Below are 27,671 nucleotides of genomic sequence, written 5' to 3' on the forward strand. Positions count from 1 at the left end.
TTTTTTTATTGGGTTACAGAACAGTATTTCTGCATCATGGAATGTGTGTATTCTTTATGTAATTATACAGGGTTACAAAAAAAAAATATTATAATAATAAAACATGTCCCATCAATCCTCTCATGGATTACACACGCTAACCTCTATTTGCTCACACAAAAAAAATCCTCAAGATGGCCTTTCAAAAAAAAAAAAAAAATTATAATAATTGGTTAAATGACAACCAAGCCATAAAAATTTGAATATTCCAGAGAAAATGAGAAGAAACATGTTGCTAACAGGACAGATATATATAAATTATTCTTCTTTGAAATAGAATTATCCCTCAGTGTTGGGGAGAGAGCAGGAAGGCTTTTCCTGCACGGACAATTTTCACGGATTGTCCCTTCTGCGAGTAGGAAATAAAAATAGTACATGGAACAAAAAAAAAAACACGGGTTCCCCTTGCCGTGGAAGGAGTGAATAAGATCTGCAGGATAGAACTTTATCTGGATTTTCTGTACGCCGCCTGAAAAGTGCAAGGCGTAGAGAAAAGCTCTTTAGAGGCTTCTATTCAGAAATTTGAAAGAAAACGATTTCCAGGGTGGACCCTTCATTCCGGGAGCCGGTTACAGGATTTCATATTTGTCCACAAGAAACGAAGTCTCGATAGAAAATCTCACCGGGCTGTTGCCCTCCACCTGAGTCACTTTGGTCACCTAAAGACGACAGAGAAAGTCATTCCTCATACCTATGATGTTAGGGACATTTCAAAGCGAATGCATCATCTGGTATCATTTTTATCCTCATTTTTTCTAATCCATTTTTATTTTCTAAATTATAATTTTTTTTTTTTTAAAATCTACATTTCCTGTACACAATTATGGGGGCGGCCATATTGCCTGAGCTGCTGTTAGCAGCATTAAAGGGGTATTCCCATCTGGGACATGGACATTGACACATCCTAGCGACATGCCATCAATGTCAGATAGGCGTGGTTCTCACCTCTAGAAGAGGACACCCAAAGTGAACACAGAACCAGCTGCCACCTTCCGTTCCCAAGTATGGGAGTTCCAAAAAATAGCTTAGCCCCGACACGGCCATCTTCAGCAGTCTCATAGTGGGAAACGGAGAGCTGGCTGCGCTTGCGCAGTGCGCTCTCTATTCAGCACAACGGGACTTCCGAAAATAGCTGAGCCAGAGCTCAACAATTTTTTGGAACTTCCATAACGATGAATAGAGAGCACGGAGCACAAGCATGGTGTGTGTCCGCTTTCATTTCAGGAGCCCCGTTCTCTAGACAGGAGATGGGACCCAAACCTATGTGACATTGATGGCATATCCTAGGGATATGCCATCAATGTCCCAGATGGGAATACCCCTTTAAGTGAAATGCCTTTACAGGGGTGAAGTGATCCAAAAGGAACTAGTGGAAAAGTATAGTGACATGGAAATTGGAAAAATGAAACAAATATATATTTAACATAAAAACTTGATTAATGCAGGCATAGGAGGGCTTGTTTTTGTAGCACAAGTTATATTTTTCCAATGGTACTATTTTTCAGGGCGCTGTGGATAACACTGTTAAGGGAGCGGAGTGCTGTGGAGGTCACAGTTTAGGGGCAGGTATGGTGGCCATTCAGGCCAACCCTCAAAACACGGACTTAAAAACCCCGCCCCCAGGTGCCACTAAGCCACGCACAACTTGGTTAGGACACGCCCCCTCTCACTCTGCAGCTCACGGGGATTGAAAAAATGAAGTTAAAAATCAACATATGTCAGCTGCAGAGGTGGCAGGGACGGTGACTTTCTCCCTGCAGCTCACTCTCAGACAGCACAGTGCTGCTGTCTGAGAGTGAGCTGTTCAAAAGGAGATCCCTGTGGCCGTCCAGGTCCTGCACCGGATGGAGGACAGGGAGTGTGAAAGCCGGACTGTCCGGCCTAAAACCGGACCTCTGGCTACCCTACCCTAGGGGCAGGCTGCTGTGGAGGTCACAGTTAAGGGGATGGTCCGCTATGGAGGTCAGTGTTAAGGGGCAGATTGCTGTAGAGGCCACTGTTAAGGGGTGGGGTGTTGTGAAAATCACTGTTAAGGAGATGGGGTACTGTGGAGGTCACTAATAAAGGGGCAGCCGCTGTGGATGTCACTGTTAAGGGAGTGGGGTACTGTGGCAGTCACTGTTAAAGGGGCAATCGCCGTGGAGGGCTCTGTTAAGGGGTCGGGAATGGTGGAGGTTAGTTAAGGGGACTGTAACCTACAGTCATTGTTAAGGGGCAGGTGCTGTAGAGGTCACTCAAGGGGGTGGGCTGCTGTGGAACTCACTGTTAAACGGGCAGGATGCTGTAAAGGTCAAAATTAAGGGGGTGGGCTGCTGTAGAGCTCCCATTTTAAGGAGACGGGGCACTGCAGATGTCACCGTTATAGTGGATACTGTCGATATCTTTTAATGACACACACAAACATTAAATGAATTAGATTAAATATACCCGTAATTTTTTTTCCAGGTTCAAAAAGGAGATTTTTTGTGAAACTCACCTGTAAAATCTTTTTCTCGTCTTTTCCATTGGGGGACACAGACCATGGGTATAGCTTAGAGGTATTAGTAGGAGGGACACTATGCAAATACAAAAGAGCTCCTCCTCCTCGGGCTATACCCCCCCGACTCCACCAGGAGAAGCTCAGGTGTTGCACAAGCAGTAGGAGAAGGAGCAAGAAAAAATTATGGAAACCATCGGACCAAGCCATAAGGTCCAACCATAAACAGAAACTGAATTGAAGACCCCTCCTGCAACAGGCAGAATGGGTGGGAGCTGTGTCCCCCAATGGAAAAGACGAGAAAAAGATTTTACAGGTAAGTTTCACAAAAAATCTCCTTTTCTCGTACTTTTTTCCATTGGGGGACACAGACCATGGGATGTCCTAAAGCAGTCCATGGGGTGGGAAAAAATATCAGCACCGCCAGGAGGAACGTCCAACGGTCAAACAGGAACCACAGCCTGCAAAACCCTGCGGCCAAAGACCGCATCAGCCGAAGCCAGTGAATGCAACTGATAAAACTTTGTAAAGGTATGTAAGGACGACCAGGTGGCCGCCTTGCAATCGTGCCTCTGCGTCTCAGCTGTGTGTCTTGCCCAGGAAGCCCCCACCGCCCTAGTGGAGTGAGCGGTAATCCTAGCCGGGGGAACTCTACCACAAGCGCGATAAGCCGCGGAAATAGCCGAGCGGATCCAGAGCGCCATGAACGGCGGACGGAAGCAGTAGCCGCGAGATACACCTTCAGGGCCCGTACGACATCCAGGGAATGCAGAGTGCGTTCCTTGGGGTTAGCAGGAGAAGGGCAAAAGGAAGGCAGGACAAGATCCTCATTAAGGTGGAAGGGAGAGACCACCTTGGGCTAGAAAAAACGTTCCGGTGGTCTGGACGCGAACTCTATCTTGTAACCAGACGTTACAATCTCTAGAGCCCATGCGTCCTGAACATGAGTCCAAACCTGCTGATAAGAAAGCAGGCGGCCCCCCACCACGAGGGGTGGGGGCGCCACTTCATGCAGAAGATTGCTTGGGAGCGGCAGGGCGGGTCGACTGTGTCCTCGGGCGCCAGGTAGGCTGGGGTTTAAAAGAGGGCTGCTTGCGGGAGTCCTGTGACCCTCCTGCAGAGGAAGCAGGCGACGACTTGTTCACAGAGAAGTGGCGAAAGGACTGGTACCGAGAACCGGAAGTCCTCGCCCGAAAGGGGCGCTTAGCCCTAGCCTGGGGAAGGTGAGTGCTCTTGCCCCCAGTAGCGGCAGAGATGAACTCATCCCGTTGAGCCCCAAAAAGTCTGGAACCCTCAAAGGGGAGGTACGCAAGGGAACGCTTGGAGGAAGTGTCAGCATCCCATACCTTCAACCAGACCTCCCTGCGTTGAATGACCGAGAGGGCCGAAATGCGGGCAAAAAGGGGACCAATGTCCATGGAAGCCTCACAGAGGAATTTGGAGGCCTGAGACATCTGGAGAACCAAATCCAGCGTGTCCGCCGACGCACCTTGGTCCACCAGGTCCTGGTGATGGCGCTGCAGCCACATTGAGAGAGCTCTGGCCACCCATGCCGAGGCAAAGGCAGGTCGCAGGGACGTGCCCGCCAGTGAGAATATGGATTTTGCCAGAGAATCTAGGCGCCTGTCCACAGCGTCCTGCAGAGAGGAGCCGTCCAGGACAGGGAGGGCCGTGTTTTTGGCCAACCTGGCTACCGGGGGGTCCACCCTAGGGGGAGAAAACCACTTCTCCGCGCTGTCCGCCGGGAAAGGATAGAGAGTATCCATGCGTTTTGTGGCGGAAAACTTCTGATTAGGACGGTTCCATGCCCTGGCTATGACAGCGGAAAATTCCTCATGGACCGGAAAGACAGCAGCCTCCGTTTTTTTGGGAGGAAAAAGGGCAAACTCCCTCCTAGTGGAAGGAGGAGAATCCCCTTGGAGATTAAAGGTGTCGCGGACAGCCGCTACTAGATCAGCCACCATGGTGGACAGCTTTGGCGGAAGGTCCCGCTCCGTGACCTCGTCCGAGCCGGACAATTCCCCTTCAGACCTGCGCTCCCTAAGGGGGAGGGGGGGGGGAGGAGGAGTCTGAGCAAGCTTCTAGCCGAGGGGGAGAAGCGGAGTCATCCGAGGAGGGATGCTGTCGCTCAAGCTGCCTCTTAGTAGTCAGGCGTCCTCTGCAGGAACCACTGTGAGGGGACGGAGTGGTTGGCGCCGCAGGATTGGAAACAGACATACGTTCTATGAAAGACATGGCTGCCTTGGTGAACAGGACCAAATCTGCGTCCGCGCTGGACATAGCAAATGCCCAAGCGGGGGCCGGACTGGGCAAGAGAAGGGGGAGAAAGGTGATTCTGTCCAGAGGCAGGGCAGGAGGCACAGGCACCAGTGACCGAAAGTGGGAGCAGACACTCCAACAGGACCCCATTGGGGTCTGAGAAGAGGTCTTACCGGACTTAGTCTTAGGCATGATGGTCTCTTCACAAAAGTGACTGGAATCATTACAGAGAGAAAAAATCCTACCGCTCAGGCAAGAGCATCAATCCAGAGAGGAGCAGGGGAGCAGCCGTTCAGTGTGAGAGCTTCTCAGCAGCAGCAGGAAGGAGCCAGAGTTCTGATTAGGCTCCGCCCCCGGTCGAGATTAGGCTCCGCCCCCGATCACATCATAGGAGCGGGAAAAGAGCTCACTGTGTAAAGGAGGGAAAGAAAATGGCCCCCGGCGCCGCTCAGCGTGGAAAAAACTAAAGTAAGGCGTCCCCAGCAAGGGGGATGGCAAGCCCAGAGAAGCGGAGACCGGAGGGGGAAGTGCTCAGAGACATGATATGCCGCCAGAGAAGGAGCAAGGACATCCAGAGACGCCTGCCCAGTTAAGTGCCTCCATGACCCTTGCGTCCCAGACAGAACAACAATGCCACCTAGATCCCCATTCACCCAGGAGGCCCATAGGTCTCAGAGCAGAGAGGTAGGGAGGGAGGGAGGAGGGGGACACACAGAGGACATGGCTGCCTTGCAGCTTCATACTTATCTGCTCCTGCAGATCTTCTCCCTCGACTCCAGGACCAGCAGGGATGCACCTCTTCAGACATCTGACTCCTTGCTCAGGAGTGCAGTGCTCTGGTGGAGGGTGGCAGCAGGTGACCCAGGAGCTGGTGGGATGCCGGAGCTGACAGGTCGAGCCCGGATCCACTTGCCTTCTTGGGGGGATAATGGAGGCAGCCTGGCAACGTCCAACAAACGGCGGCGGGCACTCCATGGGGGACCAGGAAGGCGCAATGCGGACCTGCGTCCCCAGCTGGAAGAAAAATAACAAAAAGGGAGACGAATGAAAGTGTCAACCTCCTTCAGACACTAAGCAAAGACTGAACTTCTCCTGGTGGAGTCGGGGGGTATAGCCCGAGGAGGAGGAGCTCTTTTGTATTTGCATAGTGTCCCTCCTACTAATACCTCTAAGCTATACCCATGGTCTGTGTCCCCCAATGGAAAAAAAAAGTACGAGAAATACATATACTACCAACAAAGTCCAGGACAAATTTTCTGCTATTTTTTCCCCCCAAAGCAGTGTGTGTAATATAGATAGAGATAGATATAGATAGATATAGATATATATATATATATATATATATCTATATCTATCTAACGTTTGGTTGAAGTTATTGCTGCCAAAGGAGGTTCAACCAGTTATTAAATCCAAGGGTTCACATACTTTTTCCACCTGCACTGTGAATGTTTACATGCTGTGTTCAATAAAAACATGGTAACATTTATTTTTTTGTGTGTTATTAGTTTAAACAGACTGTGATTGTCTATTGTTGTGACTTAGATGAAGATCAGATCACATTTTATGACCAATTTGTGCAGAAATCCATATCACTCCAAAGGGTTCACATACTTTTTCTTGCAAGTGTGTGTGTGTGTGTGTGTGTGTGTGTGTGTGTGTGTGTGTGTGTGTGTGTTTTATCGACATGTAAGCTATTAGGCCTATTAAGCAAATGGCAGACATGGACTCCCCAAGATCATGCATCAGGGGGACCAATAGGGTGACAATCAAATCTCGTGTCCACACCATGACATACCTGTAGGTTGCAGTAGTTTTTCTTGGATACAAATGACACGGTCACTGGGAAGAAATCGTTGGGATGGCCAGCAATGCTGAACTCCAGACTTCCAGTCTTATTTTTGGAGTCGATAACCGGCAGGGTCCACTCAAGTGTATTCCTTCGACTGTCGTGGTGGTAGTCTCCATCAATGTCTCTGATCACTGGAGCCCCGACTCCGGGCCTGTGTTAGGAGGCAGTAAAATCAGAAATGTACCGCTTATAAAACACAGGCAGGTCATTATCAGCTCTGCTGCTCAATGACACAATGGACATGGAGACGGGGAACCAAATTAAACTGACCCATATCCCTCCATTATATCTACAGAAGCCAAAGGAGTGTCATATCGGATGGACACTGTAGACATAGTGAAAGGAGTCTACGGGGTAAGAAGAGCCAGCGGACCCCCAACATTCTGCCCGGGGGCTCTTTCATAAAAGGTACTAACAAGAGGTAAATTCGCCAATTCTGGAAACCTTTACCTAAAACAATTTTTGGGCTGTGTGTTTAGAACCTGCACAGCCTCCCAGCGTTGTATCCCCTGCTATGGAGATCTATGAGGAAACCCCCTTTCATAGGCTGCAAGCAGTCCACTCCCTCTTACTCCTTAATATGTGAAAGATGCGACAACTGCTCGGAGCTCACGTCACGCTCAGAACCTAGAGCTCTACACTCCACAACATGGACATCATCCAGGAAAGCTCTGAACGGTCATAGCACAGATCTACGCCTTTAAGGGGTTGTTCGGCCATATATATTTATGACCTATCCTCAGGATAGGTCATCAATATCAGACACGCGGCACCCCCGCCAAATCAACTGTTTGAAGAGGAGGCGGTGCTCCAAGCGAGCGCTAATTCCTGTTCGTCTCAGAAGTGCGGTGTAATGATGAATACTCGCTCCATTCAAGTGAATGGAAAACGTTGGTATAATTACACTATGCTACCACTTCAGACGCCCCTCCTCCTCCGGTCATCAATATGTACAGTGCCTTGCAAAAGTATTCACCCGCCCCATCCCCTTGACTTTTTTCATATTTTGGTGCCTCACAACCTGGAATTCACATGGATTGTTTGAGGATTTGCATCATGTAATTTACAGAACATGCCGACAACTATGAAGAGGTTTTTTTTTTTATTGTGAAGCAAAACAACAAATAGGACAAAACAACAGAAATAGTCAATGTGCAGAACTATTCACACCCCTAAAGTCAATACTTTGTAGAGTCACCTTTTGCAGCAATCACAGCTCCAAGTCGCTTTGGATAAGTCTCTATGAGCTTGCCACATCTTACCACTGGAATTTTGCCCATTCCTCCTTGCAAAACTGCTCCAGCTCCTTCAAGTTGGATGGTTTGCGCTTGTGAACAGCAATCTCTAAGTCTGACCACAGATTTTCTATTGGATTGAGATCTGGGCTTTGACTAGACCATTCCAACACATTTATACGTTTCCCCTTAAACCACTCAAGTGTTGCTTTAGCAGAGTGTTTGTGGTCATTGTCCTGCTGGAAGGTGAACCTCCATCCTAGCCTCAGATCACGCACAGAGTGGTACAGGTTCTGCTCAAGAATATCCCTGTATTTAGCACCATCCATCTGTCCCTCAACTCTGACCAGTTTCCCAGTGCCATGGTGTTCTTTGGCTGATGTGATGTGTTAGGTTTGCGCCAGACATAACGGTTTCTTTGATGGCCAAAAAGTTCAATTTTAGTCTCATCAGACCAGAGCACCTTTCTCCATACATTTTCGGAGTCTCCCACATGCCTTTTCGCAAACTCACAAGGTGCCTTTTTGTTTTTAGCTGAAAGTAATGGCTTTCTTCTGGCCACTCTGCCATAAAGCCCAACTCTATGGAGCGTACGGCTTATTGTCGTTCTATGTACAGATACTCCGGTCTCTGCTGTGGAACTCTGCAGCTCCTCCAGAGCTCCTCTCTGATTAATGCCCTCCTTGCCGTTTTGGTGGGCGGCCGTCTCTTGGCAGGTTTGCTGTTGTGCCATGTTCTTTCCACTTGGTTATGGTAGATTTGATGGTGCTCCTGGGGATCATCAAAGATTTGGATATTTTTTTTTATAACCTGACGCTGACTTGTACTTTTCAACAACATTGTCCCTTGTTTGGAGAGTTCCTTGGTCTTCATGGCAGTGTTGGGTTAGTGATGCCTCTTGCTTAGGTGTTGCAGCCTCTGGGGCCTTTCAGAAAAGGTGTGTATATGTAATGACAGATGATGTGACACTCAGATTGCACACAGGTGGACATCATTTCACTAGTTATGTGACTTCTGAAGGTAATTGGTTGCACCAGAGCTTTTTATGGGCTTCCTAACAAAGGGGGTGAATACATACGCACATGCCAATTTTCTGTTTTCTATTTCTGAACAATAGTTTTATTTATATATTTTTCTCATTTCACTTCACTAACTTAGACTATTGTGTTCTGATCCATCACAAAATTCAGATTACCAAAACATTGAACTTGAGGCTGTAATGTAACAAAAACTGAAAAAAGTCAAGGGGGTGAATACTTTTGCAAGGTACTGTATATATATGGCCAGACAACCCCTTTAAGTATTAGCTAAAAAAAAACATAATAATTATTACTTACGGCAATGGGATAGTAATAACCACATCGTTCAGGTCCAGCTTGTCCTCCTGCAGCTCATACTCTATATTTACATCACAACCATTCCCACTTTCTGAAGGCCAACAATTAACTAGAGAAAGAGAGAGAAGAGGGGTTTCAGAACTTAACCCTTTCAGCCCCAGGGGATTTTCAGTTTTTTGCTTTTTTGTTTTTCACTCCCTGCCTTTCCAGGGCCATAACTTTTTTTTTTTTTTCATTCACATGTGTGTCTATTTACTTTCGGGAGAAGTTGTACTTTTTAATGGCACCAATTACTGTTGTATACAATGTAGTGGGAAGCTGGAAAAAAAAAAAAAAAAAAAAAAAAAAAAAAAATCCAAATGGGGTGGATAAAATGCAATTATGCAATAGTTTCATGGGTTTTGTTTTTACATAGTTCCCTATTTGGGTAAAACTGACCTGTTCCCTTCATTCTCTGGGTCAGTACAATGCATTTTAATACTGACAAAAAAAAAAACACATTTTGGAGCAAATGTATTTTTTCTTTACATATTATTTGCTATATTTTGACCCCTGTGTGGGGGCTCATATTTTGCTGGCCGATCTGTACTTTTTATTGATACCATTTTGGAGTGTGTTTTTGATCACTTTTTATTTAATTTTATTTGGGAGGTAACGCGTCCTATTTTTAATATAAAGAAAAGGGGGCAATACATTTTTTTATAAGCTTTTTTCCCCACCTTTTTTAAGGCCCATTAGGGGACTTATATATATGTGAATATGTGATCTTCAGATAACTTCTCCCTTACACGCCAATGAATTATCAGGGTGTGGGAGATTTGCAACTTTCTACCAACCCCTACGACCGGCAGGCCACCATAGAAACTACAGCCGTAATAGCCTTGGTTCCTTCAGAGAGACCCAGAATATTTCAGAGAACGAACGGCTTCCCCGAACTCATTAGGGTGAAGCCGTCTCAGTTGCATTGGTCACAATTTACCACGGTTTCTGAGACGTTAATTGTCTGAAAAGTAATTTGACAACAGTCACCACAGTCCACAGTCTTCCACTGTATGGGAAGGGATTAGACATCTGGGACCCCCACTGATTCCAAACTAGAGGTGCCGGTTTCTTACTCACGTAGAGAGGTGTCAGCGCTTGTACTATCACTCTGCATTAAAAGACTATGGGTGATGCAGACATAGACAAGCGAGACGTGTGAGGAATGCTACGTTGGGTGTTTCCTTGCAGAAAATGTGTGCAGCATGTGGATTTGTAAAGTCTCCTCCATACGCAAACTACTGTATACGGCTGCAACTTTAATGTAAAATCAGCAGCATTTCTGTCCTGTGTGGACAGAATGACCTGAAATCCACAAAAACTGTTTAAATAAGGATTGGGATTTAAAAGGTCAGCAATATGTATTTATGCACTATCATGTGGAATCTGCGCTGCATCTGGCATGTGCGAATGTGGCCAAATAGGACAATCACTTCTCCAGAAATGAGAGACTCACTGGTCAGAGGTATCAAGGCCTCATCTGTCGTCTGTAGCCGCCACTTTAAGACACCAATGTCACTGTTGAGGGGGAAGGACTTTTCTGGATTTTTCAATCCGATCATGGAGTCAGAGGTGAAGAGTTTTTTGTCCACGTTTGGATGAGTCTGCAAATAAAAAAAAAAGAGGAGACACAGAACTATAAGGCCCCGACGATAAATGTGAATAACTGGACATGAATATTACTGAAGCTTATTCAACTGTTAAAGCGTCTATACCAGGGTAGACCAACCTGCGGCTCTCCAGCTGTTGTAAAACTACAATTCCCACCATGCCCTGCTGTAGGCTGATAGCTGTAGACAGTCTGGGCATGCTGGGAGTTGTAGTTATGCAACAGCTGGAGAGCCGCAGGTTGGCCATACCTCGTCTATACGGTCCCCTGAGGTAGTCAGTCTGCGCAGGATAGAGAGGAAGGCGCTAAGCTCGGTGATCTATAGCTTCCCATTTGATGTAGGATTTTCATTCGGAAATCTGTGTAAAGGGAGGCAGTCAGCAGTTCTGAACTTGGAAACCTGCTGACAGCCCTAGGTAGAAGCTGCGGCAAACTGGGTCAAGGTACTTTTTAGGTGCCCAGTAGGTGCTCCCCCCCCCTCTGAAGTGCTCGTTAAAGTGAGCTTCTTGACAGCTGTAGTGGTCTCCTGGTTGGATGTCTTGCTCCTGAGGAAGGGAGACTGTATTTAACCCCCGAAACGCGTCGAGCTCTTCTTTTTATATTAAAGACCACCTGATTTATCCAAGAAGGGCCCCGGTTCATCATTTGTGACCATCCGGTGCATTTATTTCCTACAGGCGACCTCGGCGAGGGGGGGCAATAAGTGCTAGTGTCTTGAGCTTTATCTTACACTACCCCCCCCCCCCCCGGTGAAGTAAGTACAACCATAACAGCCGTCAGTGTTGTCATTCAGATTTTATGAAATTATTGACACTTTTTATTGATCCAGCTTTACTTGCTCTATTTTATAATTCTTATACATAGACCATTGAGCATAACTTTCTCTACTCTGGATACATCCATTTAGTTACCAGCCACGTGGTTAAAGAACTTAATCCCATTGGTTCTAATTAATTTTTCCTGCACTGATAGTTGGTGGCGCTCCTCGGGTCTCTATCCCTAGAATTGCTTTTTTTCATTTTAATCTCCTGGTTGGATACTACATCTGTCACTCAGAGCAGAGGGGGCTGCAGGTTACACTGGACCCAGCAGAGAGCACCTGGCCTTGTGCACATGGCTGTATTCAGGATCCCACATTAGATTTTTTATTTTTTTTTGCACTGGGCAAGAAAATGATGCAGGATCCTCCTCGTCCATGGCAAACGATGCCTGGCGACATGCACAGAATAACGCCACTGAAATCTATGGGATTGGATTTGACATCAGCTTCCTTCCACAGCCACACATTTTACCATCTGGTGTAGGATGTCTCTGTGGCACTTGTGGTCTGCTGCGGTCATCCTCCACTGTATGCATTTTTTGCTGGGGATCGCCTTTAGCGACAGACCACAAGCGCAGTATCTGCTCCCCTGCTCCTGCATTTGGGGTTGAGCATTTCCTGCCCTTTTAAGACCACGTATTTTTGTCATTTAAATCAGACATCAGCTTCCTAACAGTTGGGTCAAGGTTAGTTCAACCAACAACTCCTTCATTAACACGCATGCTAGAATCGGGTGAAAAAGAGAATAAACTGCTGTCCTCTCCCTCTACACATATTGATCATCCATGTACAACCTCCTCCCCCTCCCTGCTCCTTCTCAAACAGGGGGGAAAAAAAATAAAATTAAGCAAGGAGGAGAGCAGAGGGAATCAACAAAACCAGGAGCAGAGATCCAATTAATGTCCGTTTCAAGAGCACCAGCGGCTAGGTGAAGGATTTACACTCACTTTGCAGAGGCAAAATGGTAGGAAATTTGAAATGAAGATGATTTATAAACTTAGGGGGTCATTTATTAAACAGAAATATGCCTGCGACTTTTCCCTGCTTATGCCAGTTCTAAGAGTCAGCGTGGCATGGGCAGGGAAGGGCCAGTAGGCAAGTCTATTACCATTTTTTACCCCTGTTTAAGGCCTCATGCACACGGCCGTGTTCCGCGGCCGAGAGCGGTCCGTGGTAACCCGGCCGGGATTCCTTCTGATAGCAGGAGCGCACGGCGTCATTGATTGCTATGACGCCGCGCGCTTCATGCCGCCGCAGCTGTACAGTGATATACACTGGTATAGATCATACCAGTGTATCACTGTACAGCAGCGGCGGCATGAAGCGCACGGCGTCATAGCAACCAATGACGCCGTGCGCTCCTGCTGTCAGAAGGAATCCCGGCCGGGTTACCACGGACCGCTCTCGGCCGCGGAACACGGCCGTGTGCATGAGGCCTCAGGCATAGAAAATGGTCTAAATGTAAGACAGATAAAAAGCCGTCTTACCATAAGGCTGGGTTCAGACCTGAGCGTCTTTGACGAGCGTTTTTTGCAATAGTAAACGCGCGTTTGACGCGCGTTTGTGTGATTGACTGCAATGTCCTATGGCCACAAACGCGCGTCAAAACGCCCCAAAGAAGCTCAAGTACTTGTTTGAGCGTAGGGCGTTTTACAGCGCGTTTTTCAGCGCTGTAAAACGCTCAAGTGAGAACCAGGGCCATAGGGAAGCATTGGTTTTCATGTGTTGAGCGTTTTACAGCGCGTTTGAACGCGCTGTAAAACGCTCAAGTGTGAACCCAGCCTAAGAAGCGGCGGTGGATCCACCGCCAGTGCAGGGTTTTATTAAGACCAGCGTCTAAAACGCCGGTCTTAAACGTGCCCCTTAATTTTTTCGCAAAAGGGTCCAACAGCAGTTAAAATCTATTTAAAATCAGTTGCATTCTGGTCTTCACATATGAAAAACACAAACTTTATGACAATAACGGGGCGAAAAAACTGAACACTTTAAAAGATTCCTCCCCCGCCAAACTAACTCACCTGCAGCTGTACCCCTTTCTTGTCCTCGTTATCAACATGCACACGGATCCTTCCAAACTTGTCATCAGTCACTCTAAGCATGATGAGACCATGGACTTCCATGTTTTGCAGACCACCATCCCTGCTGCAGGTTAAGGATATTTTCTCTTCAATCTTCAAATGAACGCTGAATAAACAGAGATCTCTTTATTAGTCACAGTTAAAGAAAATGAATGAATGGATATTCTTACTGAGGAGTCCATAACACGCATGTCCACGTACAGACATGTGTTGCCTGCTCACTAACCTCTCTACATTGGCAGGTGGCGGCAGGACCTTTGCCGCGTCAGATGGTCTCTTGCCAGCAGCCGGGGTAACAATAGTCTCTCCTTCTGATTTCAGCTTGTCCACAAAGTTATCCACTTCTTTTCCTTTGGCCCCAAGTTTTAGGGCTTTGTTAGCACCAGAAGGCCTGAAACAAAGAGTCGATAGAACTTAGAATAAAACACGTGATCAGGACTGCTCCGACCAATCACTTCCAAGATAAAATCTGGCCATACACATTAGAGGCACTTTGGCTAAGCTAGCCGATGGCATTGGCCGACCATCCAATGAGTATGGTGGTCTCATGATTCTACCCAATGGCAGATGTCAGGAAATTGGATTGGACAGTTTGATTTCAACATGCCCGATCCCTTTGCTCTCAGGGAAGAGAAGCTGACAACACAGATGTCGCAGGAGGAAAAGTTTTCAGGTAAATGAGTGTTCAGCCGACAGATCTCAAAATTGTCCTATTAAAAACAACTTGCCCCCTATCCACAGTATAGGGGATACGTATACGTGTCTGATCTGCTGGAGCCCCGCCAATCACAAGAACGGGGGGGCCTGTGTTTGCCTGTTTGAATGGATCTGCTTTATGCAACTCTATGGGCTGCTGTAGATAGCGGAGTGCTTGTACCGGCAGTCCCATAGAATTAAAGGGATCAGCAGACACGCATGAATGTCTACCACTCCATTCAAACGGGGGAACATCCCCCCCCCCCACACACCTTTTTTGTGATCTGCGGGGGCCCCAGCAGTCAGACAAGTTGTTGTAGTGGGACAACCCCTTTAAGACCCATATTTACCTGGTTGGTATAGGAGCAGACTTGGTCTTCTCTGGCTCTATGATGTTCTCTGAGATTAATGCTGCAGCATTGCTAGATATAGAGGAACCGCCAGAACTTCCAAAACCTCCGAACCCTGGAGCTTTCTTGCCCTGGCGCTCTGCATCTCTTCTAGCCTGCTGCAACTCTTTCGCTTTGCGTCTCATCTCGGCCTTCGCCTCTCGTTCCTGGGTCTGTAGAAAGATTAAAATATAAAAAACGTATTGAGGCATTTCATTCTTACACACGCAACGCCAGGGCACATTCACGTCCATAGTGCTGCCAAAGAACATCAAACCTTTGGCCGAGTAAGAAAGGAGAACGCAAGAAAACACGTCATGAACAGTTAGCCATCATGTCAGCATTGCCGTGCCCAGTTCTGAAAAGGACGCCATGCCCAGCTTCTAAAACCCCTGGTGATTGCCTGCATCAAGCCACATGTCAAATGAATGGCCACCCATGTAAAACAGAGACAAGCCCCTGGGGGGAGCCGCTGATTTTCAGTAGCTGTGTGCCCTGGCTCATATTGGGGAGGCTATGACGTCCATGTGCTTTAATGCATGTAAAAATAACTTCAAGGTGTGAAGGAGGAAACCTGGAATTAATCAGGACTATACATATCCAGAGTCTCCTGAGACAGTCACCCTTCTCAGCTGCCAGGATACGTTGCTGGTGTCATACCTGGAGAACTTGCTCGTCAACCTGGATAGTATATCCTGATGATAAACCCTGTCTGTATGCCTCATTCGGGCAAAGTGCACTTCTTAGGAGGCTCATAGGAAGGACTAGCGAGTTGGCTCTTTCTCTCCAGGAGATACCTCTTTGCAGGACAAAGTGAGGGTGTAGGTGGGTGTTCCCTGCCAAGGACCCACTTGTATGAACCAAAGCCGCTGTGCACAAGTGGCTCCTGTTCTGGGGAACTGGTATTACAAAGACCGACAATCTGAATGGCCACCAGGCAATACTACATTTCCATGGCCGGCTGGCTGTGGCTTTCCCAACCAAAATGAGGCGTTTGCTTGGAGGGTCTGCTTTTTGAATGGGGTCATCTCTTCATAGCAGAAGTAAGCTAGTAATGAATGAATCCAATTAGAAAAGTTACTGTCGCACAAGCTTCCTCTTCGGTGGAACACTGAAGACGACCTTTGGTCCAGCAGAAGATATTTTCTGTACAGGATTCCCAAGGGCTCCTGTCCATGCAGCTCGGGGTGGTCATGCCCAGGGCAGGCTTCAGACAAGGTTTGGGGATCTTGTTTTACGTTTGGAAAAGGTGTCTTACACCTCAGCGTTTGCCCAATTCTCAATGTTTCAAGGGAGTCTGGAAGCATGATTCTGCATACTGAACCAAGCACAATGCCTGGTAGGGCCCGCAGAGAGTTATAAGACAGTCCCTTTGTGATTGAAATCCCTTGTCAAGTGCAGAGGGCAGGCCATAACCTCTCAGTGCACCCTAGCTCTATTGCGGTACTGAAGAAGCCTCCGTTTTCTCTGGTTAACAGGGCTGGACGTCCGAATTCTCCTCTCGAGCCTGTACCGTGCTGTACAACCTGGGCGCATGTGCAGTACAGGACCTGTTTCCTGCCCTGGAGAAATGTATTAGGCGTACGCCAAGGTTGTACAGCATGGCACAAGATTAACAATCGAGAGGGGAATTCGGACGCCTGGGTCTGTCAATCAACCAATGGAAAGAGAGGCTTTATAGCGGAGAGGCAGAGCTAGGGTGCACCGAGGGGCTTGGGTCCACCCTCTGTGCACATGAGCTCATTTACATATTCACTAGAACGGAGCTACATAAAAGGTACTGTTATATTACACTCGGCAGGTCCTACTGGACATTATACTTGATTTAAAGGGGTTGTCCGAGGATAGCCCAACCATATCAGATCGAAGCAGGTCTAACTTCCGGCACCCCCACCAAACAGCTGCTTGAAAAAAAGACCGCTGCTGCCTGTTCCTAGCCCTATGATGTCATGTTCTCCGGGTCACATGGCCTAGGCACAGCTCAGTCCTGTTCAAGTGAATGGGGCTGAGCTGCAATACCGAGCATAGCCACTGTACGGCGCTGTGCTGGGTAAGCAGCAAGTACAGTGCTCATCTGAGTGCTGCAGCCTTGTCAATCAGCTGATCGGCGAGGAGGGGGGCCTGGAGTCGGACCCCCAACGTTCTGATATTGGTGAGCTATACACAGGACATCAATATCTAACACCAGGACAACCCCATTAATATGCAATACTGTGCTGCCATCCGCTGCGTGGCTGTGACAGTGTGACCCTCACCTCTCTGACAGCTCTGAAGACCTTCTCTTCATGCGAGTCCATCTCAGTGAAGGTTCGGATTTGGGCCAGGTTAACATTTTCTCTATATCCAAGAGCCACAATTTCATCAAATGCAAAGATAATATCAAAACAGTGGTCAGAGATCTCCGATTCTTCCAAAGCTCTACAGTATTCAGGGATCTAAAGTGGGAAAGAAGAAAGCATTATAGCGGTATATCATAACTGCTGGGACCAACACAGATGCCTTCAGCTGCCAAGCGCACATGTAACAGGTCAGCCAGCGTCATAGGGATAAAACTGCTGACAGATGCCCTTGGTGATCACGCATACACCTTTTTAACGATGGTCACTTAGGCCTTAGGCTGGGCATCTGCCTTTTCACAGCGGCCCGGTCTAAGCGCTGCATGGGTCCCCCATGCCGCGGAGGGCAGGGGCTCGGCTTTCACATGAGAGCTGTGCTCTTACTCTAACAGCCCGTACTGGCAGGAGTGCAGATCCCAGCTTTTAAACACCTTACATGCCACCCGCCGCATGCAAGTGCTGACCAAGGGAGCAGATTACCTCCGTCTCCCTTCAAATGCGATCGCTGGGTGCCGATGTGTGTATAGGCTGCCTGGGACCTGGTGTAGGCCCCAAGCCAGCCTCGAGTGTTCCCAAGCAGGTTGCGCCTCTCTGGCCCTGGTCAATGTCAGTATAGCACTGATATTAAAATGAAATGCACTATATACGGATAGTGCAGTCTTTTAAAAGCAATCAAAATATTGCCTGTTATAGTCCCCTTGCGGGACCTATTAAGTGGTTAAAAAGTAAAACAAAAAACATGAAATAAAAAAAAGTTACACTTTTTCCAATGAAAATAAAGTTTTAAAAGAAAAAAAAAACAGCAAAAGTAAAATCTCCCCCACGTTTGGTATAGCCATGTCCGTAACAGCCTGCACTATACAAATATCATGTTAATTGTGCCCTACGGCAAACGCTGTAAAAAAAAAAAAAAAAAAAAAAAAAAAAAAAAAAAGCCAGGATTGTCAATTTATTCTTAGCCGCCACAAAAAAAACACGTGATAACAAGTGAACAAAAAGTGTTATTTACCTCAAAATGATACCAATGAAAACTACAAGTCGTCCCACAAAAATCAAGCTCTCGCACAACTCCATAGAAAGAAAAATAAAAAAAAAAGTTATGGGTCTCGGGATGCAGCGATTCAATGAGATTTTTTTTTTTTTTTTTGCAATAAAGCCTCTTTTTTTTAAAGAAAGAGAGAAAAAGGATCACTGTAATCGTACTGACCCAGAGAATAAAGTTATTGTTATTTATGCTGAAAAATGAACACTGCAAAATGTATAACTCTGTGTCAGTACTGCTGTTTTTTCACGTCTCCCTCCCAGAAAGAGTTAATAAAAGTTAATCAGAAAGTTAAGTGTACCCAAAATGGCACCATTAAAAACTACAACTTGTCCCACAAAAAACCAAGCCCTCCTACAGCTACATAGACGGAAAAATAAAAAAGTTATAGCTCTTGGAAGGCGACAATGAAAAAAGGAAGAAAAACGCTTGGTCAGTAAGGCCCAAAACAGGCTGGTCACTAAGGGGTTAACAAAGCATAAGGTGAGTGTATAGGGACATCTAAAGACTCGGATTCTGCCTGCAGCCATCACATTACAGGCCTGGAAGATACAAACGTGTTTTTACCATCAAAATCACCGAACTTCAAGGCTAAAAACTGTTCTCCTGTCCATATCAACCAATCAGATGGCAGCTTTCATTTGACCACAGCTGATTTAAAAATGGAAGAAGGGATCTGCTTGGTTGCTGCAGGCGACAGTTCTGAGGCCTAATGTCTTTCTCAGCATTCACTTTCCAGCATCAAACATGTTGAGCCCATTACAGACCGGCCTATTTTGGGCCTTTTGGATGGAGCGATAACTTTTTTATTTTTCAGTTGTGAACACTATATGATTTTTTATTTTATTTTAACAACAACATTTTGGGGTACTTTTAGATGGGTTGTTCCATCTCCACACTTATGTCACAATCTCATCCGTAGGACGCGCTCCTTTCTCCAGAACAGGGTCCCTGAAGTGAAGGGGAGTGAACTGGGCATGCAATCGCTCCACAATTTTTGGAAGTCCCATAGCACTGAATGAAGAGCAAGACCCCCCCCCTTCCATCGTTATGGAGCTGCTAGAAATAGCGGGGCCAGCGCTCCCACAGCGGTGACAGGAGGGTGGCCGTGCATGGGAGGGTTGCTCTCCCTTTGCTGTTCTGGAGGTAGGTGCAGGTCCCAGAGCACTAATAGCATATCGCTAGGATAGGTCACAAATATTCCAGATGGGAATACCCCTTTAATTATATTTTTTTTTTTGGTGGGATTTTTATTTTTATTTATTTATTATTTTTTGCAATAGTACCACACCTCCATTATTACTATTTAAAGGGGTTTTCTAAGACACTTACACTGATGATCTGTCCTCTGGATAGGCCATCAGTATCTTAATCAGTGAGGGTGTGACACCCGGGACCCCGGCCAATCAGCTGTTTCAGAAGGCAGTAGCGTGGCGGCCTTCTCCAGCTTTTCCTAGACCATGAGACGTCACGTTCATCGGTCACATGGTCTAGGAGCAGCTCAGCCCTATTGAAGTGAATGGGGGCGATACCACGCACAGCCGCTATACAATGTACGGCGCTGTGCTCGGTAAGCAGGGAGAAGGCAATGGCGCTACTGCAAGCGCCGGTACCTTCTCAAACAGCTGATTGGTGGGGGTCCCGGATGTCGGACCCCCCACCGATCAGATATTGATAAGTCATCATTATACAAGTCTCAGAAAACCCTTTTAAAAATTAACATTTTTATTGAAAACTATTATTTAATAGAATTATTTAAAGCTCAATTTAACATTTTTTTTTTTACTGGACGCAGTGATCCTTTGATCGCTTACATAAGGCTTAAGATCACACAGCATTAGTGCCTGCCAGCATAAAACTGACAGGCAAACTATTAGGTCATGGCCTAACAGGCAGATGGCTCCGGCAGATCTGGCGGTTTTTGTTAGGCTGCCATGGAAACGCATCAGAATTCCGCAATTGCGTTGCTGGGGCGTCAAAGGGCCCCCTCCCTCTGGATAGATATCCTGTGGATAGGGGATCATTTAATCTAACTGCAGTACGCCTTTAAGCTCTAAATTTAGGAGAATAATAATAATAATGAATCCGCCCCATTGATGTTGGGTCAGAGAAGTTTTAGGCCCCTTTCACACGGGCGAGATTTCGGGTGCAATGCGTGTGGTGAGCGCATTGCACCCGCACTGAATCCGGACCCATTCATTTCTATGGGGCTGTGCACATGAGCGGTGATTTTCACGCATCACTTGTGCGTTGCGTGAAAATCGCACCATGCTCCTCTTTGTGCGTTTTTCACGTAACGCAGGCTCCATAGAAGTGAATGGGGTTGCGTGAAAATCGCAAGCATCCATAAGCAAGTGCGGATGCGGTGCGATTTTCACGCACGGTTGCTAGGAGATGATCGGGATGGAGACCTGATCATTATTATTTTCCCTTATAACATGGTTAGAAGGGAAAATAATAGCATTCTAAATACAGAATGTATTGTACAATAGGGCTGGAGGGGCTAATTTTTAAAAAAAAATAATTTAACTCACCTTAATCCACTTGTTCGCGCAGCCGGCATCTCTTCTGTCTTCATCTGTGAGCAATAGGACCTTTGATGACATCACTACGCCCATCACATGATCCATCACATGATCCATCACATGATCCATCACATGATCCATCACATGATCCATCACATGATCCATCACATGATCCATCACATGATCCATCACATGATCCATCACCATGGTGATTGACCATGTGATGAGCGTAGTGACATCAAAAGGTCCTTTTTCTCACAGATGAAGACAGAAGAGATGCCGGCTGCGCGAGCAAGTGGATTAAGGTGAGTTAAATTATTTTTAAAAAAAATTTAACCCCTCCAGCCCTATTGTACTATACATTCTGTATTCAGAATGCTATTATTTTCCCTTATAACCATGGTATGAGGGAAAATAATACAATCTACACAACCTTGAACCCAAACCTGAACTTCTGTGAATTTTTTATCACGCGCGTGCAAAACACATTGCACCGGCGCGATAAAAACTGAACAACGGAACGCAATCACAGTCAAAACTGACTGCAACTGCGTACCTACTCGCACGGGTTTGCCGCAATGCACCGGGACGCATCCGGACACGCTCGTGTGAAAGAGGCCTTAGTGGGAACAGTAGGTTTATTAGGGATAACTTATTCTAGCCAGAATACCACTTTAGGGCTGATGCACACGACCGTATGCCCTCCGAGACATACGGTCCGTGAGCACGATGTATGCCACTCCGGGGCATATGGCCCCCCTCACGGACCGTATGTCTCGGAGGGCATACGGTCGTGTGCATGACCCCTTAAAAGGATAATCCAGGATTGTACTACTGGTGGCCTATCCTCGGGACAGGAATGATGCTGGATTATTGAATATTCTGAATTAATAGCCACAGAGAAGTACATTAGACTCAGGACAAGGACAAGATAAAATCTTAATCCAAAACCTGCAATTATAGCCCCTTCAAGGGGTTTCCGGGCTTTTACGTCAGCAGTGACACGCCGCTTGCGGCTACAACACACCAAAATGGTCATAATGTCCATAAGATATATCAGATTTATCACACAGTGAGGACGACTGTGACAAATTTGGTGCATCTTCTGCTCACCAGGTCTTGTATTAAAGGGGTTATCCAATATCATAAACAACCCCCCCATGAAAACGTCCGGTGTCGGGGGGAGCAGCCAATGACAGGCAGAGATGGGGATCAGCCTCCCTAGCATCGTGGGTGACGCTAGGGAGGCTCATCCCCGTCTGCCATGGGCTGCTCCCCCCCCCCCCCCCCCCCCCCCGACTCCCGTGTACAGGGAGAAGCAGCAGCGGCGGTGCGGGGACCAGGAGCACCGCGGGGAGCGGGGTAAGTATATTCCCTCTGAGGGGCCCGTCACATGGGTGGGCAATTTATGATATTGGATAACCTCTTTAATGGGATATTCCAGGATTTAGAAGCTATGAATGAATTGCTAGCAGTCTGCAGTAAGGGTACAGAGGGGCGGTAACCAGTTGGGGGTGTGTACCTGCACAGACTCACTCTATCCAATCAGTGCTGCCGTTTTAAGACTATGCAGGTACACACCCCCAACTGGTTACCTCCCCTCTGTACCCTTACTGCAGACTGCTAGAAATACATTCATAACTTCTAGCAGGAATAATACAGGAATGGCTCAACATACAGACATAGGAATAGATGCTTCAGAATTGTTATTACACGGGGAATGCATGTAGCTATTAAAATAGGCATGTCAGGAGCGGGGACAGGTCCTCTTTAAGATTTTATCTTGTCCTTCCTTTTTCAACTAAGTCTAATGTACTTCTCCATAGCCGTTAATACAGAATATTCAATAATCCAGCACCTTTCCGGAGGACAGGCCACCAGTAGTAAAATCCTGGACTATCCCTTTAAGCTGTCTACATTTAGGACAATAATAATAATAAACCCGCCCCATAGTTCTGAATGTCCGATGTCTTCTATACTCCCCCTGCATAGAGCTGCAATCACTATTCTGTTGGTTGCTATCAGCACCGGACAACAAACACACCCCGACCAGTTTAGCAGAGCGGCTAGACTACGGCGCTGCCGGCAGCACTGCATTCTGGGAGAGCTACTGTTTCCTAGATTACTATACAGTATCTGACGTAATGGCGGTCAGGAATCATCCTGGGGTGCTGCTCCCGTCCCCACCGAACAGGAGGTGTGACATGCCATCTACATGCACGTCACCGATGATGGACATAGATGGCCTCAGGGGTGACGTGTGCATGAGCGGCACGTGACTGCTGAGGTGGGGACAGGAACTGCTCTGCAGGAAATGGGACCACCCGACCAGATGAGATGGTTTTTTTCAGGTCTCGAGGGGGGGGGGGGGGGGGGGGGGGTGTATGTCACAGTTTAAGAATCACTGGTTTACCCCCATGTATACAATGAAAAGGGACAAGTCTTCTCTTTGCCGCGCTCCTCCCTAGTCAAGGACCTTCAGGATTTATGAGAACCCTGGAGGGGAAACACTAGTCATGATCACCCAATTTATAAAAAAATAAAAAATAATAAAAATGGCGGTTGCCTGTTTGGATGGTACTAAGCGTGCACGTACCACTCTGGAGAACAGTCGGAGGGTCTCGAGGTCCTCTAGGATGTTGCTGTTCTTGGTGGTGATGAGGACCATGTAGAGCTTCTCCATGGGCTGGTAGACATAGCGCACGCTCTCCGTCTCCACGAAGGTGTGCTGTTTGCCCGTGTTCATTAACTTTGGGAAAGCGGCCAAGAGTCCTTCGATGCGAGTGCGGGTCATCTCCACGAACTGGCGTGACACTATGGCCTTACCGGCCTTCGTACACACCGCGGCAGCGAGCAGCACCTGCAACAGAAAACCCTCACCAGATCAGTAACCACGTCCAGGGGTCCTACGGCCGGTCATACACATTAGACATTTTACCAAATGCTTTTTTTTTAGCCAACAGCTTCCGAAATCCCCCTTCCCGATTCCCACATGCATGCTCGGCTGACTTTAGAAGTTATACAGAGAATGATTAGACCAACAAAGCACTCCGTGGACTTGTGATTAGTGGTGGGGCCACAATAACAACAGGGGCCCCTCTTTGAATGGAGTGGTGGGCATGCATGTGCTGCATGTGATATTTTCTTTGGGGGGGGGGGGGGAATCCAGCTGAGAAACGCTAACACTTTCACAGCCGAGAGCCCAATCTATTCACCTACCTCTGCACTAAATCCATCTCCAGTACAGAGGGTTTGCTACAATGTATCGGTGTCGGTAACCATGAGCAGTTTGGAGTCAGCGAGGACTGGACACGGCTGCAGCTAACAAACAATAACAGGTCGGAAGTGGTTTCTAGCCTCCGAATGAAAGAATCTATCCATTCACTGACAGCAAATGGAGCTCTTGAGAAAAACTGAAAATAATGAGGAGATTGATCATAGACCAGCGTTTTACAACAGTCTATAATATCCCCTGCGCTGCCGGGGGAGGCGCCCAATCTATGCCCACTCCCCTTTTCAGTAAGTGGCCAGGGCCACTGGTAACAGGGGGCTTACTGACGCAGGGAGAGGAGAAGTCTCCCCTAAGTATCGTAGAAAGCTGCAGTTACATAAAACCATTCCTGGACAGGACTACAAGGGGTGGGACGACCCGGTCCCGTACGCCCATGCCCCTCAGTGCACGATCGATTTTAGAGCAACATGCTCAGTATAAAGAGATGCCAACTGCCGGACCCCCCACTATCAGACACTGGCAAGTTAGGGAGGCCTCATACAGCTGCAGCTATTCCCCCTGACACATGCATGCTTGGCCAAGCATGCATGTGTACTCTATAGGGAGAGAGTGAAAGAGGCTACCAGATAACCCTGGCAGCTGCTAATCTCTCTTGAGAAGCAAAGGATCAGACATGTTGGACCCAACAGCCCGCCCACCCTTTCCACCGCCATACACCTCAGATGGAGGGCCAGTCCCACCCTCATTGGCGGCCCTCCAGCTGTTGCAAAACTACAACTTCCATCCTGCCTGGACAGTCTTCAGCTATCAGGGAATGCTGGGTGTTGTAGTTTTGCAGCAGCTGGAGGGCTGCAGGTTGGGCATCCCTGGTCCTTTACTGTACCGACTACATATAGATGTCAGTGTGAATTCCTGCATCAGTTACCCACAGATCACTACACCGACGCCATGATCTAAGCTCACACCTCGCGGACGTCTTACAATGCAAACCTTCAGCAGAACATCCTCATCTACATGCTGCCGATTTTTTTTAGTTTTTTTTAACGCATATACAGTATTCAAAAATATATCCCCCCCAATGCCTGGGCCCCTTGTATGGATTATACTTATCTACTCCCCGGCACCTGATCCTCTCCAGATCCCTACATGGCCGCCGCGTGGATCAAAACATCTGATCGGCGAGGGTCTGACACCCCTCAAAGGGGTTCTGCAGTTTTTTTAAACTGATGATCTATCCTCTGGATAGATCAGCAGCATCTGATCAGCGGGGGTCTGACACCTGGGACCCCGCCGATCAGCTGTTTGAGAAGGCAGCGCCGCGACCTCACTGTTTACCGCAGGCCCAGTGACGTCACGACTAGTATCAGTGGCCTGGGCGGCGCTAAGCTCTGTTCACTTGAATGGAGCTTAGCCCCGCCCAGGCCACCGATACTAGTCGTGACGTCACTGGACCTGCAGTAAACAGTGAGAAGGCCGCGGTGCTGCCTTCTCAAACAGCTGATCGGCGGGGGTCCCGGGTGTCAGACCCCCGCTGATCAGATGCTGATGATCTATCCAGAGGATAGATCATCAGTTAAAAAAAACTGCAGAACCCCTTTAAGCAGTGGTGGTCATGCTTGCGTACTATAGGAAAAAGCCTCGGCCTATGTGCACGGTCCAGGTCACCCAGAGAGACCGGCACTTTTTCCTGTAGTGTGCAAGCACGACCACCACTGATGGATTGCAGGGTGGTCGTAACCATGGATACCAGCTATGTATAATGTGATGGAAAACTGAATCCAGCCAGCAAAGGAGGCAATATGGACAATCACAATACATTAGTAAGTGCCTTGTAGTAGCTTTATCTACATGATGAATGCCACTTACTGAAGTGAGGACCCCTTTAAATCAAGTTTTCATGTTAAACATAGTTTTAAAGAATTTGTTCTGATGATATATATATATATACACACACACATATACACACACACACACACACACACACACACACACACATCTTAAGTTCCTGCAGGGGCCACTAAGCCTAATAATAGGCGCCGCCACTTCTTGGTCTGTACAGATCACTGTTCAGCAGTCATCTCATCATCATCGTCGTCACAGGGAGGCTTACAACCCCAAAGATCACTCCTGTACAGGATCTACCCCTCATACCACAGGTGACAGAAGTCTGGAAAACTCTCCCACAGAAGTTAATGGAGGAGATTAATCAAAACTGGTGCAAAGTAAAACCGGCTTAGTTGCCCCTAGCAACCAATCACATTCCACCTTTCATGTTTCAGAAAAAATGAAAGGATAAATCTGATTGGTTACTAGGGGCAACTAAGCCAGTTCTACTTTCCACCAGTTTTGATAAGATCTCCCCCAATGAGTCCTCACCGGACTATGACGTCTATGGCCCATGGGGCTGCCGTAAAGCAAAACTCTAAATGCCGTTAAGAACAGCTCCGGCAAAATGGCCGCCCCCATAATCATGTTCAGGAAACAGAATAAAAATAAAAATAAATCTAGAATCGGAAAACAAAAAATAAGAAAAATGGAAATGTGTGTCGCTGTTTGGTTTGAACCTGGCAGAAAAAAAAAAATGACAGGCGACATTCGCTTTAAATCTGCGGACTCTTTGCGATGCACAGAACGAAATCCTTTGCAAAATCCACAACCGATTGCACTGCCGGACCCCCGCCCCTAAGGAGCCAGAATCTAGTGACATCATGGTCACAAACATGTCGCTGTCACCCCACGCTCGCCTCACGGACACGACAGCTGCCTGACATCCTATCTAGTCTCTAGCCTCGTTCACACCTTCAGGATTTGGTCATGGATTCTGCGCCGAAAACCGCACCCAATGTATTGGAATGGCGCAGGAACACAGAGCGCCACTTCTCACGGATCCCACACAGAAAAGTCGCCGGCGTGGCCTCAGTCAGTAGTCCCTGCGGATCCGGGGCACAGTATAGCCCTGATAAATAGATGCCAGGCTTGTCAATGGTAAAAGCAACACATGTGAACACGGTCTTACACAGTCAGAGCCGGAGGAACATGACAAATACCGCACTGTGTGACTTCAGGACAAGGGGCCCTGGAACCTGCATGAGGAAATAACAGTCACCCATGTCCTTATTATCTCCCCGGGAAGGGGAAGGGGAAGGGGGGGGTCACCTGTCGGACCAGGTGCAAAGGTGAGAAGCAAATGTCGCAGCGGGAGATTATAAGACGCACAGACAAGTAAAAGACGCAGCGTCACACGTCCACACTGTCTAGAAGCGGGACGCTGCCGACCTGTCCGCACAGTTGTCAGTGACCCCGGTGCGGTCCCCCCCGCCATGCCCCGTCTGCACCGCACACATGCTCACCATGGTTGCGGGAGTTACAGCCGGGTACTGGGCCTGTCCTGCTGATCGGCCTCTGTCGGTCCTCCGCACAATATGGCAGTACCGGAGCCACGTCTTCAACAGGAAGCTGCGTGAGATCCGGGAGGAGGCAAGAGAGCAGGGCACGTCCGAAGGAGGAGGCGACAGCGGCCATTTTTGAAATGGGACCTGCCCTTCCTGCTGCCAGTGCGCTGATGTGTCATTACTGGGGCCAGGAGAGAGGACTCCCTGACAACTACAGCCAGGGACATGACACCCTGACAACTACAGCCAGGGACATGACACCCTGACAACTACAGCTAGGGACATCACAGGGTGACAACTACAGCTAGGGACATCACA

General features: G+C 47.6%; 1 protein-coding gene across 1 annotated transcript; it reads right to left on the minus strand.

The window, feature by feature from the left end:
- Positions 1-27,426, minus strand: ARCN1 (archain 1). The gene is made up of 10 exons (XM_040424787.1): positions 27,312-27,426; positions 23,326-23,589; positions 17,082-17,261; positions 14,788-14,999; positions 13,968-14,132; positions 13,682-13,847; positions 10,691-10,838; positions 9,196-9,304; positions 6,570-6,774; positions 1-698 (listed from the first exon to the last, which is right to left on the minus strand). Exons 1-10 carry the CDS (start codon positions 27,312-27,314, stop codon positions 609-611), a joined length of 1,542 nt encoding a protein of 513 aa, XP_040280721.1. The 5' UTR covers positions 27,315-27,426; the 3' UTR covers positions 1-608.
- Between the last annotated feature and the right edge of the window lie 245 nt (positions 27,427-27,671).

The sequence above is a fragment of the Bufo bufo genome, chromosome 1 (genome assembly GCF_905171765.1).
Source record: "Bufo bufo chromosome 1, aBufBuf1.1, whole genome shotgun sequence".
In the NCBI taxonomy this organism is placed as follows: Eukaryota; Metazoa; Chordata; class Amphibia; order Anura; family Bufonidae; genus Bufo; species Bufo bufo.